The 17,576-nt window shown below is 41.6% G+C and overlaps 1 protein-coding gene across 5 annotated transcripts in view; it reads left to right on the top strand.

Annotated features, from left to right (window-relative positions):
* The window catches only part of EPC1 (enhancer of polycomb homolog 1), a 55,923-nt gene that overhangs the window by 23,698 nt on the left and 14,649 nt on the right, over positions 1–17,576 (top strand). For all 5 annotated transcript variants that reach the window (XR_014212614.1, XM_082193756.1, XM_082193755.1 and 2 more), the window contains 8 exons: positions 8,623–8,782; positions 11,774–11,919; positions 12,572–12,778; positions 12,945–13,093; positions 15,307–15,466; positions 15,679–15,855; positions 16,037–16,126; positions 16,218–16,366. Coding sequence is in view for 4 of the 5 variants with exons in the window: in XM_082193756.1 (XP_082049882.1) it covers positions 8,623–8,782; positions 11,774–11,919; positions 12,572–12,778; positions 12,945–13,093; positions 15,307–15,466; positions 15,679–15,855; positions 16,037–16,126; positions 16,218–16,366 (1,238 nt within the window). In the remaining variant the exon portion in view is untranslated. The remainder of the gene's footprint in view (positions 1–8,622; positions 8,783–11,773; positions 11,920–12,571; positions 12,779–12,944; positions 13,094–15,306; positions 15,467–15,678; positions 15,856–16,036; positions 16,127–16,217; positions 16,367–17,576) is intronic.

Here is a 17,576-nt window from a genome sequence, read left to right as displayed (position 1 = left end):
GATAACGTACATTGTGGAAAAAAGCACATAATATATAACCATATTTCAGGGACTGGGAATTGTAATCCTAGGGGCCCAATCTGCCCCTCCAGCCCTCTTTGTCTGACCCCTTGGTATTCACCCTAGACCAAACTACTCACTATCCCTCCTTTACATCCACCTTGTGGGTGAAATGTATCCTTGAACTCTGTTAATGCCGCTTGGTTGCCTGGATAAAGGGTCTGTGTCAAGAAAGTAGCCTACTGTACAAAGGTAAAAGTTACATTTGCTGCTTTACCCACTTTTGCCTCTGACACTGCTCCATCTGTGACATCTCTGAAGGCTACTAAGATGGAACTGTGGCCTTCAGAAAACAGTTCCGCACCCTGTTGTATTTAAATACATTTCCCCCACCCCACTCCCATCAACTTAATGCAGAAACAAAACTGAATGGACTTATGAGTAAACACATGTAAAATTGGCACGGACCAGAAATAGACTGATCTATCCCTCTGACTATAAAAATACTGCCTTTCAAGATAATTCCTAGGAGTAAGCATTGGAGGCATTAACATTGCCAACCAATTTTCCTTCTGGAAAGTAAAATAATAATAATACCCTGACACACTATCTTAACAGTATTGCGTGGAGGGGGGAGAAGTCTTGGATTTGTTTCTGAAAATGCTTCAGTTGCAATATGTTCTGCTTTAAATTGAGAAGCTATCACAGAGACTCAGTGTTAAGCTCCTGAGGGGATTTGAATTTAAAAGGGAATCTTAAATTTTCATTCATGGTAGAAACAGTATGGGATTGTTTCTTATACCAGGTTCATCATGTGTCATGTTAAGGGAGACACTAGCAATTCTATCTTGGTGTATGTTTACACAAATGTTATAGTGGATCAGTGTATTTTAATAGACCACTGTATTTTAATACTTCGTTGGAAGCCGCCCAGAGTGGCTGGGGAAACCCAGCCAGATGAGCAGGGTATAAATATTATTATTATTATTATTATTATTATTATTATTATTATGTATTTCACTGGACCGGTGATATGAGTAAAGCTCTGCGGTAGAATTGTTGGCTGTGCCAGATAACCCTCCATGGCATAATGGCAGTACTTGTAGTTTTATTACTTGCTGGCTGCTTGGTTGGTCTAGGACAGGGTGATCCAATGCAGCCCTCAAGGCCTTTTTTGGCAGCCCTCAGCAACATTTGGAACCCTTGGGCTGCCTTTCCCAGAGCCAGCTAAGCGAGGCACTTAGCATTGGGAAGGAGGCTCTGAGAGGCTCCTAGAGACCTTCAGCCTCTTCCTCAAAGTGCTTTCCCAGCTTTGGCAAGGAAGTGGGAGGGCTCTAGGACCCTGCCCGGTGTCTTGTGCCTCCTTCCTAAAGCCTGGTGCCTTGCTTAGTTGGCTTTGAGAAGGTAGCACAAGGGCTGGGGGGTCAATTTTGGCCTTGCTTCCCACCCCCATGTGACAAGGCAGTGTGTGGCTCACAGGCTCTATGACAAAGTACTCTTGCGGCCCACTCGTTAGTAAAAGTTGAACCACCCTGGTCTAGAACAAGGGTGGAGAACCCTCGACCTGCAGGCTAACCTTGCCTTGTTGGGGAGGGGGGCAAGTTGGACCACAGGGCTATTTTCCTCAAACCATGCTCACCTGCCCACCAGCCAATATCACTGGCAACATTGACTGATGGGCAGGAGGACAGCAGCTAATCCTGCATTGGCAATGTGCCCTGTTCCCAGTAGGGAAAAGAATTGCACAGTCAAGGCAGCAGGATTTAATCCTTGCTCTTCCCCTGACAAGAGGAGATCAAAGCACCTATGTAGTGCTGTGTGAAACAGCTCCTGCACTTCTCCTGCATGTGGGTGGGGTATGTGTGGGAGGATGGGGAGAGATTTCTGTGATCTGTTTCAAACAGCACTTTTGAGAAGTACTTTAAAAGCCCCCATGCTCCTGTTGTAGCTGAAATTGGGCTGAAGGAGCTTCTGTAAAGGGCTTCTCAAAAGTGCTGTTTGAAGCATCCGTCCCCTTCTCACTTGCAAAGCCATGTGCTTTGCAGGTGGGTGGCCCCACTCACCTGTCAAATGTGGCCTGTAAGACAGATCCTGATAAGGACCTGGCCCATAGAGCCAAAAATGTTCCCTGCCTCTGCTCTAGGACCATGTGCAGTATTAACCACCTGTGCTATTTATTCTGTGATGGGGAGGGTAACAAGACTTGAGTGTTCCCGTTACAAACAATCCTTATTGTTTTTAGCTCTTAAGGTGATTAGATGCCTTGATTGTGACTGGTACTATTTTTACTCTATATGGTTGTTCTTACTTTAATGGTGAGGAATGCGGGTGGCGCTGTGGGTTAAACCACAGAGCCTAGGGCTTGCCGATCAGAAGGTCGGCGGTTCGAATCCCTGTGACGGGGTGAGCTCCCGTTGCTTGGTCCCTGCTCCTGCCCACCTAGCAGTTCGAAAGCACATTAAAGTGCAAGTAGATAAATAGGTACCGCTCCGGCGGGAAGGTAAACGGTGTTTCCGTGCACCAGAAGCGGCTTAGTCATGCTGGCCACATGACCCAGAAGCTGTATGCCGGCTCTCTCGGCCAGTAAAGCGAGATGAACGCCGCAACCCCAGAGTCGTCCACGACTGGACCTAATTGTCAGGGGTCCCTTTACCTTTTACTTTAATGTGAAATTAATTGTTTTAAATAAACTGTTGTACTTGGGTATTAGTCAAAATACAAGTCTCTACTAGCCAGGAGTCCTGAATGTTTTGAAATCCTTTGGTATTTAATTCTTGAATTGAAAAATTACGCCACCTTGCAGGTTATGAGCATGTGGAAATAGGTGAAACCTATTTCTGAATTACTAAATATCGCCTTTGCTCTTCCTCCCTTCGCTCCCTTTCTAAATCCTCCTTGTGTAAGTGTGGTGTGTAAGAAACATTTTGAATTGTAGTTTTCACACAAGGAAGGGTCTGTCAAAGTTTTCTATATTCTTGTACCATTATGTATTTCTAAATTAGCATCCTTTACAGAACAAAGGCCACTTTGATACATTTTGCATTCTGTAAGAATCCTTAAGTATCTATAGCTTGATTTGCCATTAAATGATCATATTTAGTATTAAAAATTCAATTTATTCAGTCAGTATTTACAATATTTACAAATTGAGTTTTCTTTTTAATTTTTAATTAGACCTATTGAAATTAAAGATAGCTGGCCATATCTATTTACTTCAGTGGGCCTACTCTGAGTAGGGAGCTTCAGTCCAATATATTAAAATATGTGGTAAGGGAAACCTAACTACATGAATTCAGATTCCTGGGCCTGATGAGCTGCACCCAAGGATATTAAAGCAGCTTGTAATCTCAGAGCCTTTGTCTACAAGCTTTGAGAATTTTTTGAGGACAGGCGAGGTCCTGATATGTGACCCCTTGGAGAATGCAAGGTTCTGCTGGATCGCCTAGCTTTCAGTATGATTATCTGTTCTATCCTTCTGAAACACCTAGCTGTGATGGACCAGCTGGCACTGTTAAGTGATGGTTTGATATCAGAAGTGGTGCAGGGTAACTCCTGTTAGACAGCTTGCTCACTAGTGTATGGTTTTCCACAGGTTTCTATTGATTTTTTCATTCTATTTTACCAGTCTGCCTGAAACCTAAGGGGGGAAGTTGCCTGGGGCTTTGCTTTGGAGTTCAGTATTGTCAGCTTATGAACGGCATCAAATTGTTATTTCCTCCTCATCACAAGCCAAGGCTGATATTCTGAATTAGTGTGCGATATAAGTAATGGGCTGGTTGAGGGTGAACAAAGTAACTTAATCCAGACAAGGCAGAAGTGCTTCTTGTCAATAGAATCAAAGATCAGGGCATTTGAGTTTAGCCCTTTAGGTAGGAGGTTATACTCTTCTCAAAAAATAGGCTTGCAGGAAACTTCTGGATTCCCTTCTCGACTTACCGGTAAATACTTCAGGCTTCAGCAGGTGCTTGGAGTGCTTAGGCCCAGGCCTACCTGAAGCACCATTTTCTTCCATATATCTGGACTTAAAATTATATTTTAATTAAAGCCTCAGCGCCTAGGGCTTGCCGATCGAAAGGTCGGCGGTTCGAATCCCCGCGGCGGGGTGCGCTCCCGCTGCTCGGTCCCAGCGCCTGCCAACCTAGCAGTTCGAAAGCACCCCCGGGGGCAAGTAGATAAATAGGTACCGCTTACCAGCGGGAAGGTAAACGGCGTTCCGTGTGCTGCGCTGGCTCGCCAGATGCAGCTTTGTCACGCTGGCCACGTGACCCGGAAGTGTCCCCGGACAGCGCTGGCCCCCGGCCTTTAGATGTGAGATGGGCGCACAAACCCCAGAGTCTGTCAAGACTGGCCCGTTCGGGCAGGGGTACCTTTACCTTTACCTTTAAAATTATATTCTTCCTCCACCTCTGACCCCTCCCAAACCAAAATTTTGAAGGCATATTGGAACAGTTAGTGTTTAATAGTTTTTATGTTTAGAAACTTTAACCTCAGAAGAATCTCTGCAGTAGATTAACTCTGAAATACTTTTGAACTGTCTCAGCATCCAGTTTCTGGATACACCAATTCAAAATGCCTTTAAGTGGTATTTGAACCATACTAATGTCTTCTGAAACAGTGACTTGTTCCTGACCCTCCCTTTGGAATACTTGTAAACAGGACCCAATTATTTCCTAGTCACCCATTCAGAGTACAGTGGTACCTCGGGTTACAGATGCTTCAGGTTACAGACTCCGCTAACCCAGAAATTGTACCTCGGGTTAAGAACTTTGCTTCAGGATGAGAACAGAAATTGCGCGGCAGCAGGAGGCCCCATTAGCTAAAGTGGTGCTTCAGGTTAAGAACGGACCCCTGGAACGAATTAAGTTCTTAACCCGAGGTACCACTGTACTTTATGTTGTACATTTGGTCACATATTTCTTTAAATCTTTCAGACTTTATCAGGGGTGTATTTCATACTGGTTATCTACACCACACTACAAAATATAGATAAAAAAATGTTCCCAAGTGTGTGTGGGATCATACTTAAGAAGTGCCAGTTGGCCGAGTTGATTCTCAAAGCCTTAATCACATTCATGATTGGCAAGGTAGCAGTAGTTCAAACATTCCTGCAGCTGCTAACCACTGTCTATACTTAGTAGCTTTCTCTGTTTAGCCAAGGTATAATTATTATAAAAGGCAATTATATGAATTCTCTGAATTGACTAAGATTAAAAATGGGCAGCTGCTATTCAAGGTCAAACAATGCCTTAATATATTACTTTAAGAGTAAGAACCACGGCTCTCTAAGGGACGCGGGTGGCGCTGTGAGTTAAACCACAGAGCCTAGGACTTGCTGATCAGAAGGTCGGCGGTTCGAATCCCCACGATGGGGTGAGCTCCCATTGCTCGGTCCCTGCTCCTGCCAACCTAGCAGTTCGAAAGCACATCAAAGTGCAAGTAGATAGATAGGTACTGCTCCAGCAGGAAGGTAAACGGTGTTTCCATGTGCTGCTCTGGTTCACCAGAAGCGGCTTAGTCATGCTGGCCACATGACCCGGAAGCTGTACGCCGGCTCCCTCGGCCAATAAAGCGAGATGAGCGCCGCAACCCCAGAGTCGGTCACGACTGGACCTAATGGTCAGGGGTCCCTTTACCTTGACCACGGCTCTCTAATTGTTGTGTATAGTGGCATTTGACTGCAGAGGTTTATATGTGTGTTTCTTGATCATTCATCTTGAATACAACAAGAGACAGTGGCGTAGCGTGGGTTGTCAGCACCCGGGGCAAGGCAAGTAATTTGCGCCCCCTAACCCATGGAGCGCGCCCCCCCAGATGTTGCGCCCGATGCAGACTGCACCCCCCACGCTACGCCACTGACAAGAGAAGAAATGTCATTCCAAATACTGATGCCCAGTGTGTGTGGTTGCCAGATTGGAGTGATGAGCAGCCACCTAATTATTGCAACCAGTGTGAGCAAGTCTGGTTAGAGACCCTGAGAAATGGGAACAACATTTATACCATCAAAAAGGAAAGGGAAATTGCCAAAGGGACTTGCTGTCTGTTTTAACATGTTAAAAAGGTTAGAAATGAAAACTTGAAGCTAGTATGGATATAATACTGGCCACAGGCTTTTGTGCTTCCCTCTCCCACAGATCCTTCTCTCCTACTTTTCTTGGTTTGTCTGACCATAACAGTTGTTTTTTTTATATATATATAAAATTTTTATTGGGTTTTCACAGTTTATATAAACACACACAATACACAACACAGACACACAAACACAAAGACAAACATACATAATTTCAAATCCTTAATTTTTTAACCACTTCCCCTGACTTCCCCACACCTCCCCTTCTTGCATCCTAATTCCAATAGTTAACTCAGCAAGTTCTTATCTCCAACTTTTACCTTATTAATATTTTACTTAATTCTTCTTAATTAACCAAAATTAACTTATAAACCTCAATTAAACCACAATACTCATCATTTACGTCCTTTTCTAAGGTCGACCCAAATTCCCTTCCACCAATTTCCCGATTTTTATATTAATTACAAAACATACTAACAGAAAACAACATATAATTGTACACCCTTTGGATTCCAAAACTCTCACCCCCCCCCTTTCCCGGTTTCGATCCCCAAAGAATATCCATCAGTCTATCAGTTCTCAGCCTGGATCCCCCACGTCCGAGGCCCTCAGATCTCTCACAGTCCCTCTCTGCCGGTTTTGTTGGTAGTCCTATATGTTGGTCATCGAGTCTCGGAGAAGCTCTGTCCCAGTAGGGTCTATGTTTCTTCCAACCAGACCTCCATATTCAAAAGTGGAGCCCAAATCATGTTTCTTAATCCTTTTAAGTCCAAGTGTCCCAAATGTCCCAAAAGCTCCAACTTTCGTCTTAATCAAATTTGTAATCCATAGGTCTTCCGATCTCCCCATGGGGAGATCTCTCCAATCTTCATTCTCAAATTCAAACCAAATTCTCATCATCCAGGTCTTGTTTTCCTTGTAATCTATTTTTACAGGCCTCTGGTTGTCCTTTTTCACCTTCGGCATTTCAGCTCCTCCTTCCCACTCCTCTGAATCAGCACATATCTCTTCTTGTTCAGCTGCAAAATTTTCTTGAGTCAAGTCCATAACAGTTGTTGTTCTTGTTATTATTTATTAATTTATGTACTGCTTACATGCCAAAATGGCTTCTAAGTGGTTCACAAGTAAATACACAATAAAACAAGTACATCAAAACATTACAAACATCCATAATTAAAATTTATAGTAAAACAAGTCAATCAGAAATCATAATAATTAAAATAGTTAAAAGAATGATGAAAACAATTGGATCAGGCGGTATGTATGCCTAACAGATGTCTTCAAGAGCAGGTGGAATGTCTCTATGGATGGAGCCTCCTGTATTTCAGCAGGAAGGGCATTCCATAACATTGGTGCCTCCCTGCCCCCCCAAAAGCCTGCCCTAATGTTACCACAAGCCAGTGATCATCAGACTTCATTACTGTGGTGTGTGGGTTGGCCAGAGTTTGTCTAGTGTTAACTAAGAATTGCTTCCAAACCATGCTTTGTACCTCCTCCTCAAATTGTAAACTCCTCCTCCAATTTGTTTGGAGGCAACTTTTGGGCTGTACAATTGAAGTTTGCTGAATTCCGACATGTGGTAAAAAATAACAAACCAGGAAAGGGATATTCTAGATTCTCTACACTAGCCTTGCCCAACTTGGTGCACTCAATATATTTTGGACTACAGCTCCCATTAGCCTCAGTCAGTGTGGCCATTCTAGTTGCGACTGATTGGAGTTGTAGTCCAAAATATTGGAAAGAGTCAGGCTGGGGAAGGCTGCTTTGAGCCATAGTCTGAAGAACTGGGAACTACATTTGAACAATAGATCTCTAACTATAGCTTACAGGAAATGGGAACCAGCCTTTTGAAAGTGTTCTCCTTTCCCTCTATAGAGCAAATTTCCACCTTGTCTACAGTGGGCATGAAGGTAGATGGTTTACTTACTTAATTATAGTTAAGGGTGAGAGAAGGGCAGTTTTGCTCCAGGAAGGAGAAGGGTTGGAGAGGAGAAGTTTTGAGAGGCTGGCCACCAGTTTCCTTATTTTGTTTAGTAGAGAGCCATCAATACATCTGCACTAACCCACCCTGTTGATGCTATGATTATTTGGTTACTTTAGTAACTGTTAAGACAGTTTCACTTGAGAGATGAAAATTAATTTTTACCTTCCTCTTTAAAGACTATTGATATCAACAAGTGCAGTAAACCAATAAATAAAATAAAAAATATTAATAAAATGGACTTGGCCAACTTATTAGCTAATTCTTTTGTTGTTGTTGTTGCTGTTGCTAGTGGTCTTGTGCTACTATTAGTGACAGATTTTGACTTGCTTTGTGCTGTTCCTAGTTACTTACTAATCCTGTAATTGTGAGCTTAACCTACTGTAAATTCACATAACCTGTAAATCTTAATGGTAGAATTTTTGATGAAAGTAATGTTTATATTTTCTTACATTGAGGGGACTTTTTCCAAAGAGGCAGTTTTAAAACATTTAAAATACTCCCCCCCCCCATAATAATAATAATGTGCATTGTGGTTTTCAACTTTTCTCTCTTTCCCCTCTTTTAATTTTAGGAACATCATCTCCAGCGGGCCATTTCAGCACAGCAGGTATATGGCGAGAAGAGGGATAATATGGTTATACCAGTCCCGGAAGCGGAAAGTAATATTGCTTATTATGAATCTATATACCCTGGGGAATTTAAGATGCCAAAGCAGCTTATTCACATACAGCGTGAGTATATCTTTACATCTAAACTCCACTGGTGACTCTTGTTTGGGTTTCTTGGGCAGTGCCATCCTTAATCTTGTTTTGTGGAAAAGTAACTTTGTGAGTTGGTAGTTTCAAGATGACAAAAGGTGCCGTGACACCTTGAAATTTACTTTCTCAAAACAGTGTTAATACTTTACGTTTTTATTACATAATATTGCATACTAAAATAATTTGGCAGAAACTAGAAAATTTAAATAGTGACTGTAGTAAAGGTAAACAATTTTCATACAGTGGTACCTCGGTTTTTGAACTTAATCTGTTCTGGAAGACCGTTCGAGTTCTGAAACGTTCAAAAACCGAAAACTCAATAGCCAACAGCTAGGCCTCAGGATCTTGCGCTCAGCAGAAGCCGTGTAGCACATTTGACTTCCGAGGCATGTTTGAAAACTGAAGCATCTACTTCTGGTTTTACGCCATTTGAAAACCAAAATGTTTGTCAGCGAAGATGTTCGAAAACTGAGGTACCACTGTACTTGCAAGAAAGTATTATCATGTCTGGTCACAGAAGACAGTGCAGGAGAATGAGAAATGTCATATAGGAGTGGAGCTACTTCATAACTGGCATCTTATAAATGAACTAGAATATAGCATAAATGAATATAGCATCTAGATCAAGGGAAGTAATAGTGCCACTGTATTCTGCTCTGTTCAGACCTCACCTGGAGTACTGTGTCCAGTTCTGGGCACCACAGTTCAAGAAGGACACTGACAAACTGGAACGTGTCCAGAGGAGGGCAACCAAAATGGTCAAAGGCCTGGAAACGATGCCTTATGATAGCCATGTTCAAATATATAAAAGGATGTAATATAGAGGAGGGAGAAAGGTTGTTTTCTGCTGCTCCAGAGAAGCGGATACGGAGCAATGGATCCAAACTACAAGAAAGAAGATTCCACCTAAACATTAGGAAGAACTTCCTGACAGTAAGAGCTGTTCGACAGTGGAATTTGCTGCCAAGGAGTGTGGTGGAGTCTCCTTCTTTGGAGGTCTTTAAGCAGAGGCTTGACAACCATATGTCAGGAGTGCTCTGATGGTGTTTCCTGCTTGGCAGGGGGTTGGACTCGATGGCCCTTGTGGTCTCTTCCAACTCTATGATTCTATGAACTGTTGAGAAACCTAGGCTAGGGTGAGGGTTCCCAGCATTGATTATGCCCACTTCTGTTTTACATTCCCATTTGATTTTGGGTGCAGTGGTTGGCGTTGTAACAGGTGTCTCAAGTTTACCTTGGTTTGGAGTGAATAATCTGGTATTGAATCCAGGCAAAACTAAAGCTGTATTGGGGGTGGGGTAAGTGATCTTGAAGAGATATGTATAGTTGTAATTGATGCACTAAATTGCTCTGAAAGAGCAAGTCTGTTTCCCTGGTAGTGCTTTTGGCCAGAGAATCCATTTTCATTGATATCTCTCATGCTGACTGCATCTCTTCCCCAAAGCAGGATTAATTGCTGTTCTTTACTCAGTGGAGTTTCTTCTGATTGTTCAGCAACCATAGCTAGTACAGAATGTTGTGGCTTCAATCCTTTGTGGGGCAGACCAATGATATATAATCTTGTTTTCCTGTAGATTGATACACCCTGTGCCTTCTGTAATAATAAATTTCCAGGCTTCACTGGAAAAAGATTTGGGTTTGTGGGGTGGGTGGGTGGGATTAATTGAATGGTTGTTATATTTGTCTTAACTTTACTGTAGGTATCTGAAATTAGGGTGTTTCGTCTGTTAGCACAACTACAGTGGTTTCCAGAAAAGTAGCATGTTTGTTCTGCCTAAACCTACCACTGTGTTTCTAAGGAACCCTAATGTGGTGTTTCTTTTTCATCTTGGAAACAAACTATTGACCACCTCTGTGAGTGTGTGTGATTCAACTATGGTTAATAGAGTAGAGTTTACCACCACCATACACAGACGTGTCATTAGTTGTTTAGCTTCTACTACTATAGGGGCAGGCAACCAGTGAGCTGGGAATTTTCCATTTGGCTTCCAGCATAACTTTATAGTCTCAAGAATGCAGTATAACTCCTTTTTTGCTTCTGACTTGGAGAAAGTATCTAGAGTTCAGAGTATCATACTTAAAATGATGCAGATAATCAGCTCTTTGTGCCTAATTGATACAGTGGGTGAAGTCCACATTACAAGACCATTACAATGCCTATAGTCATTTTGGGATACGGTTTTAATTAAAACTTAGTATAACCTGACAAGCAAGTAAGCCAGTTATCCTAAGTCGACATTGTCAGGACACGGTAAAGAAAATGATGGTAGTATTCCATGTTACAGGAACATGTATGCAGATTTCTAAATTAAAATTGACCTTTAAAGAGGATATTTATTTTAACTTGGTCTCTGTAAAAACCAGTACTTAAACTGAACTAATCTCTTTTTAAAGCTGCTGTAACATTATGTTCAGATATAACAATATGATGGCTAACAACTGCATGAGCAAACCTAGGTCCCTCTCTCATAGCCACAGCTGAGTATGGAAGGGCCATAGCTTAATAGGAAACCACAGGCTTTGCTTTCAAAATGTTCCCGTGTCAGTTAGTGGCATCTCCAGGCAGAGCTAAGAAAGACTTCTGTCTGAATCCTCTGTGAGTTGCAGCCATTCACTCTGTCATTGATTACAGTAAAGAGCTAAATGGAATAATGGTTTGACCATGGTATAAGGTATATCATAAAACATTTTCATTCAAACTGGAATTGTGACTTAACACTAACTGATTAGCTTCAGTGGGCCAGCGTTTGAAACTAATCATAATCATTTTAAACCTAGATATGGGAGAAGTGAGGGTGAAGTGTAGGCCTGGAAGGAAACAAGGCTTGTTCATGTGATGCTGAACTATGCTTGAGTATTACATCCAAATTTGGCCAATGTCCAAATAGCTGTCTGCCCTGCCTTACCTCTTTCTCCCCAGAACACCTGAGAACAAAAGCATAAAACATACTTTTCCCCCTCCAGCTTTTAGTTTGGATGCAGAGCAGCCAGATTATGACTTGGATTCCGAAGATGAGGCCTTTGTGAATAAGCTGAAGAAAAAGATTGATATTTCTCCTTTGCAATTTGAAGAAATGATAGATCGGCTGGAAAAAGGCAGTGGTCAGCAGGTACAGCATTGTTTTAGATACTTGAAAGCATTTATATGGGTTTGCTAGAAAATTTTGAATTTAAAAGAAAATCTTAAGCAAATTTGCATATGTTAATTTTCAACTGAAAATGTTTAGCTTACATCAGAAAATTTTCTTATGTTCTAGAGCAGGGTTGGGAAACCTGATGCCTTCCAGATGTTGTTAAACCAGTTCTCAGCATCCCCAACTATTATCTTTAGTGACTGGGGCTGCTGGGCATTGGAGTCCCAACAGCTTCTGGAGGGTAAGTTTCCCATCCCTGCCCTGTTTGTTTTACTTGTATTTATTAAACATAACTAAAAACGTTGAATCTGAGAAACTTGCCTAATACTGCATTTACATTTGACATATATTCATTGTTACTAATGAGCATATGGGTTGTATCCAACAAAGTTCTTCTTAGAGAAACCCAATAGATGGATTCATCTAATCTAGGCCCGTTAATTTTAATCTCATTGGGTCTACTCGGAGTAGAGCTAACATTGCATGCAACTCTATGAAATGAAAATGTTTTCTATATAAAAAGTAAAGTAGTGGGGAAATGCCGGCTCCACATCACTGTTTGAAACTGTTGCAACTGTTGCAAAATAAATAAATGTACAAAAGTGACACACTTGTGTTTTACTTTTAGCCAGTCAGCCTGCAGGAGGCCAAGCTACTCTTGAAAGAAGATGATGAACTGATTAGAGAAGTATATGAGTACTGGATTAAAAAGAGGAAAAACTGTCGAGGTCCGTCTCTTATCCCAGCAGTAAAACAGGAGAAGCGTGATGGTTCCAGCACAAATGATCCTTACGTTGCATTTAGAAGGCGAACAGAAAAGATGCAGACTCGTAAAGTGAGTGTGTTTATATTTATATGAATTCTTTGAACAGGTACACTATTTAGAGCTTGCCTCTGCAAGAGGAATAAGGATAATGGATTGTGTTATGGTCCAGAAGAGTTTGTGTTTATAAAAATGCAGGTGTCCGTGTGGTCTGTGTGACTATTTATTTCTTTTGCAGAATCGGAAAAATGATGAGGCATCATATGAAAAGATGCTTAAGCTGCGTCGGGATTTGAGTCGTGCAGTAACAATTCTAGAGATGATAAAGAGACGGGAAAAAAGTAAGAGGGAGTTACTGCATTTAACACTGGAAATTATGGAAAAGAGGTAAAGAATTAATGTCTATTGAAATATTTTTTAAAAAGTATTGTTAATGTTACTATTAAATACAAAGAATAGAGATAATGTTCTATTTATTTTGCTCAGATTTTTTAACCGACTGCAGTCCTAACTTTACTTACTTGGGAGTAAGCTCCATTGAAAACAAGAGGACTTACTTTCAAGTAGACATGGTTAGGACCGCACTGCAATATTGTAAAGGTCTGACTCTGTCATAGGGTAGGCAGCTTTCTCTGTATGGAAGGTCTCCTTAAATGCAGCTCTTTTTTGCATGTTCACTACTTGTATCTTAGTACAGTAGTTATTTAACATTGTGAATCTGGTACAGTGGTGCCTCGCAAGACGAAATTAATCCGTTCCCCGAGTCTCTTCGTCTTGCGGTTTTTTCGTCTTGCGAGGCATTCGTCTTGTGAGGTACCTCTGTAGTGAACATCACTTCTAGTCACAAAGCAATGCCGTATTTTCATGAGAGCCTATCTGCCGTATTGGAGTAACTGCATGACAAATGTATTCATCAGTTGGTTACAATTTCACTTGGATGGAATGCTGATGTTTCTACCTAGAACCAGTCAAAATTAATGAGCTCTCGTTTTACAAGTTGAGAAATAACGTGGGCTTACAAATCATAAACTTGTGGCATCATGCATCCTGGCATTTTTCCCAGTTATGGCTCTCAGTGTGTAAAAACATAGCTGCTTCTTAGATCGCTTGCTCCAGTTCACATGCTTTTAGTTTGATATCTTTGATAAGTCTTTGAGGGGGCAAGTTTAACAAATTGTCACTGACCCCGATTCAATCCTGACAACTCCAGTTAGGGCTAGGAAATATTCCTGACGAGAAACAGTCGCAAGCTTCTGCCAGGCAGAACAAGCATTACTAGATGGACCAATAGTCAGACTTTGTATAAGGCAGGTTCCTATCTTTTTGAAGGGACGCGGGTGGCGCTGTGGGCTAAAGCCTCAGCGCCTAGGGCTTGCCGATCGGAAGGTCGGCGGTTCGAATCCCCGCGGCGGGGTGCGCTCCCGCTGCTCGGTCCCAGCGCCTGCCAACCTAGCAGTTCGAAAGCACCCCTGGGGGCAAGTAGATAAATAGGTACCGCTTACCAGCGGGAAGGTAAACGGCGTTCCGTGTGCGGCTCTGGCTCGCCAGAGCAGCGTTGTCACGCTGGCCACGTGACCCGGAAGTGTCTGCGGACAGCGCTGGCCCCCGGCCTATAGATGTGAGATGGGCGCACAAACCCCAGAGTCTGGCAAGACTGGCCCGTTCGGGCAGGGGTACCTTTACCTTTACCTTTTATCTTTTTGAAGCACACCTTTTGTAAGTTTGACACTGAGGCAAGCACAAGGCAGGTGTCTAGAAAAATACTTCTTTTAAAAATCACAGCATAAGTTGCTCCCTACTATTCATTTGTTGATGGATGAGAGGCTGAGGTGAAGGCAGTACAGTGGTACCTCGAGTTACAAACACCTCAGGTTACAAACTCCGCTAACCTGGAAGAGTTACCTCAAGTTGAGAAGTTTGCCTCAGGATGAGAATGGAAATCGTGTGCTGGCAGAACAAATTAAGTTCGTAACTGGAGGTACCATTGTATTGTGAAAAAGAGAGAGGGGCAAGGGGGATTTGAGTCTGGCATGTCTTAAATATTGGTGATTTATTGAAAACTTCAGGAAAATATATTAAATTTTGTAATGGTAGCACTTGAAATGGGCTATTCTCAGTGTTAAAGGGATTCAGTTTGTTGCATGGTATCCGTTGTAGAAATTTGTGGCATCAATTGAGAAAAACCACCATGTCATAATCTGCTTTTCTTGAACTAATCCAGTGATGTTGGCTGCGTAGATAATACTGACTCAAAATCAGTACTTGCCACCTAATTCCCACACTTCTAATCTATTTGCTGAAATCGTGACTTAAGAATTTTGGAAGCTGTTGTAGTTTTCTATAACAGCTTTCCCCAACCTGGCGCCCTGTAAGGTTTTGGCCTACAATTCCCCATGAGCCTCAGCCAGCATGGCCAATAGGTGTCGTCCAAAACATATTGAGAGCAACAGGTTGAGGAAGGCTATAGGACTATTTTGTGTGTGTAAGATGAAATAATATCTGTATTTACTGGATAATAAAGGATTTAACGAAGTGTAGGCATAAATATTAAAGTATTAAATGCTTAAAAAGAATTATAGCAGCTTTTTTATAATTTTCAGATATAATTTGGGCGATTATAATGGCGAGATCGTGTCTGAGGTAATGGCCCAGCGGCAGCCCGTGAAGCCAACCTATGCTATTCCCGTTGTTCCTGTTCCTAATAGCACTCAGTTTAAACACCAAGAAAGTATGGAACTGAAGGAATTCAAAGTCAACAAGGTGATTAAATCTTTGAAGATATATGTACTTATTCAGCTTTTTAAAATGGGGCCAAAATGTTTAGAGTCCCAAGTCTAGAAGTATCCTAGATAAGTGTAAAGTAAATTTAATAAAAATTTATCATTCCAATTTTATTATATTTTGGTTGCCCAGACATTTTTTTTTTTTTTTTTTTGCCTTTTCTTAATGGGTTATCTGTTTTCTCCTTGCAGCAAGAGAAAGCGGACATTATACGACCCAAAAGAAAGTATGAGAAGAAGCCCAAAGTTGTACCTTCCTCGGCTACTGCTGCTACTCAACAGACAACTCCTGCTGCACTGCCAGTCTTCAATGCTAAAGATATGAATCAATATGACTTTCCCAGCTCTGATGAGGAACCGCTTTCCCAAGTATGACTTTCATATTTTCGACTGTAATCCTATAATCACTTACATGGGACTAAGCCAAGCCCACTGAATTCAGTGGGACTTAATTCTGAATAGAGATCTTTAGAATTGTGCTATAGTTAGGGGAGGAAAGAAAATTGTGCCCTCAGATTCTTACCTGTGTTCTCTTCCTGTATGTTCAAAGGTCTTATCTGGTTCTTCTGAAGCTGAGGAAGAAAATGATCCTGATGGTCCATTTGCTTTCCGTAGGAAAGCAGGCTGTCAGTATTATGCTGTAAGTTTTGAGTTTCTACAAACAAATAATACTGATATTAACAATGAAAGTAACATTCTAAAATATTTGTTCTCAAATTTTTCTCTTCAAGCCTCATGTAGACCAAACTGGTGACTGGCCGTGGAGTACTCCTAAAGGGGGAACGTTAGGAGATGAGCGTTACAGATATTGCTTAACAACCCTTACTATACCCCAGCGGTGCATTGGGTTTTCACGTAGACGGGTTGGACGTGGTGGAAGGTAGGCTTATTTATCTTTAATGTGGTTAACATAAAGTTTCAATAGGTATCGGTGAGAAGTTGAAAGGCTTGGATTTTTGTACTTACTTGAAAAACTAACTAGCCCTTAAAGGATTTTTTTTACCTTTACATATACCTTGGTTAAGATAATTCTCTAAATCATCTGCTGCAGGAAAGTTTGGAAGCATTTGAGCAATGGAAGTATTGAGATGGGAAAGAGGAGTCCACAAGTTATTGTCTGGCCTTGATTGCTAACCAAGCAGTCTAGACTCCTCTTTCAGCACTTCAGGAGAAGGGGCTGGTGTGTCAACAGCGCTCATTAAAGTAAGCTTGGGATACACTCAGAAGTTATGAGAAAATTTTCTTGCTACTTCCAGCTGTCCCTAAGCACAGCATGAGATGAGAGTCTGATTCTCTTTTCAGGAAATTAATTCAGCTGGTGCTTTACTGTACAATACTTAAGAGTTGAGAGATTGTTGCTGCCTTGGAGTACGTCTGTTGCTGATGCGCCCTTCCTCAAGTCTTTTCCCATGTACCCAAATATTGGGGGGTAATAGACTTTGTCTCTCTTGACTAGGCAGGCAGAAAACACCAGCCTACTCTCTTCAAGTGCTTAAGGAGTGGGGGCTCTCATTTGATAGAAATAATTGCTTTCTTGGTGGGGGAAAATGATCCTCATTTGTGAATGCAAATATTCTTCTCTACCAGTGGTGGGCTGGCATGCTCTGTAAATCTTGCAACATGTCACAGGCAATGAAGATAAAAATATTTCAACCATCAGCCAAACCTGAAGTGAAGTCACTTAATCTGCAGGCAGTCGAGCTTGGTCTAAAACTGGTGAAATATGTGCATATTTTCTTTAATATAAAAAATGATGAACAAACAGCTATATTTTCAAGCATGCTTGGTTTTTTTCTTATTCTTTGCACAGGCCTAAGCCATAATGTTAAACCATGGTTTAACATAAACAAGGCTTGAGTAACACTAGGCTTACAGGCTATTCCTTCCCCCATACTTCTATTCCCTGCCCCCAATCATGGTTTGAGGAAAGCCGTGGTCTGTCGTTGCATCTAAACAGATTCATTTGCCAAAAACTGTTATCAGGAAGCAGAAAATTGTTTGCAGTGAGATTCTCCAGCTTGTTCACATAGTGCCAAATCATGGCTTGGCATTGTATTGGAACAAGCTCTTCATTGTTGGTTTGAAGTGCA

Source organism: Podarcis vaucheri, assembly GCF_965113315.1.
Source record: "Podarcis vaucheri genome assembly, chromosome: 12".
In the NCBI taxonomy this organism is placed as follows: Eukaryota; Metazoa; Chordata; class Lepidosauria; order Squamata; family Lacertidae; genus Podarcis; species Podarcis vaucheri.
This window is presented reverse-complemented; position numbering and strand designations above follow the sequence as displayed.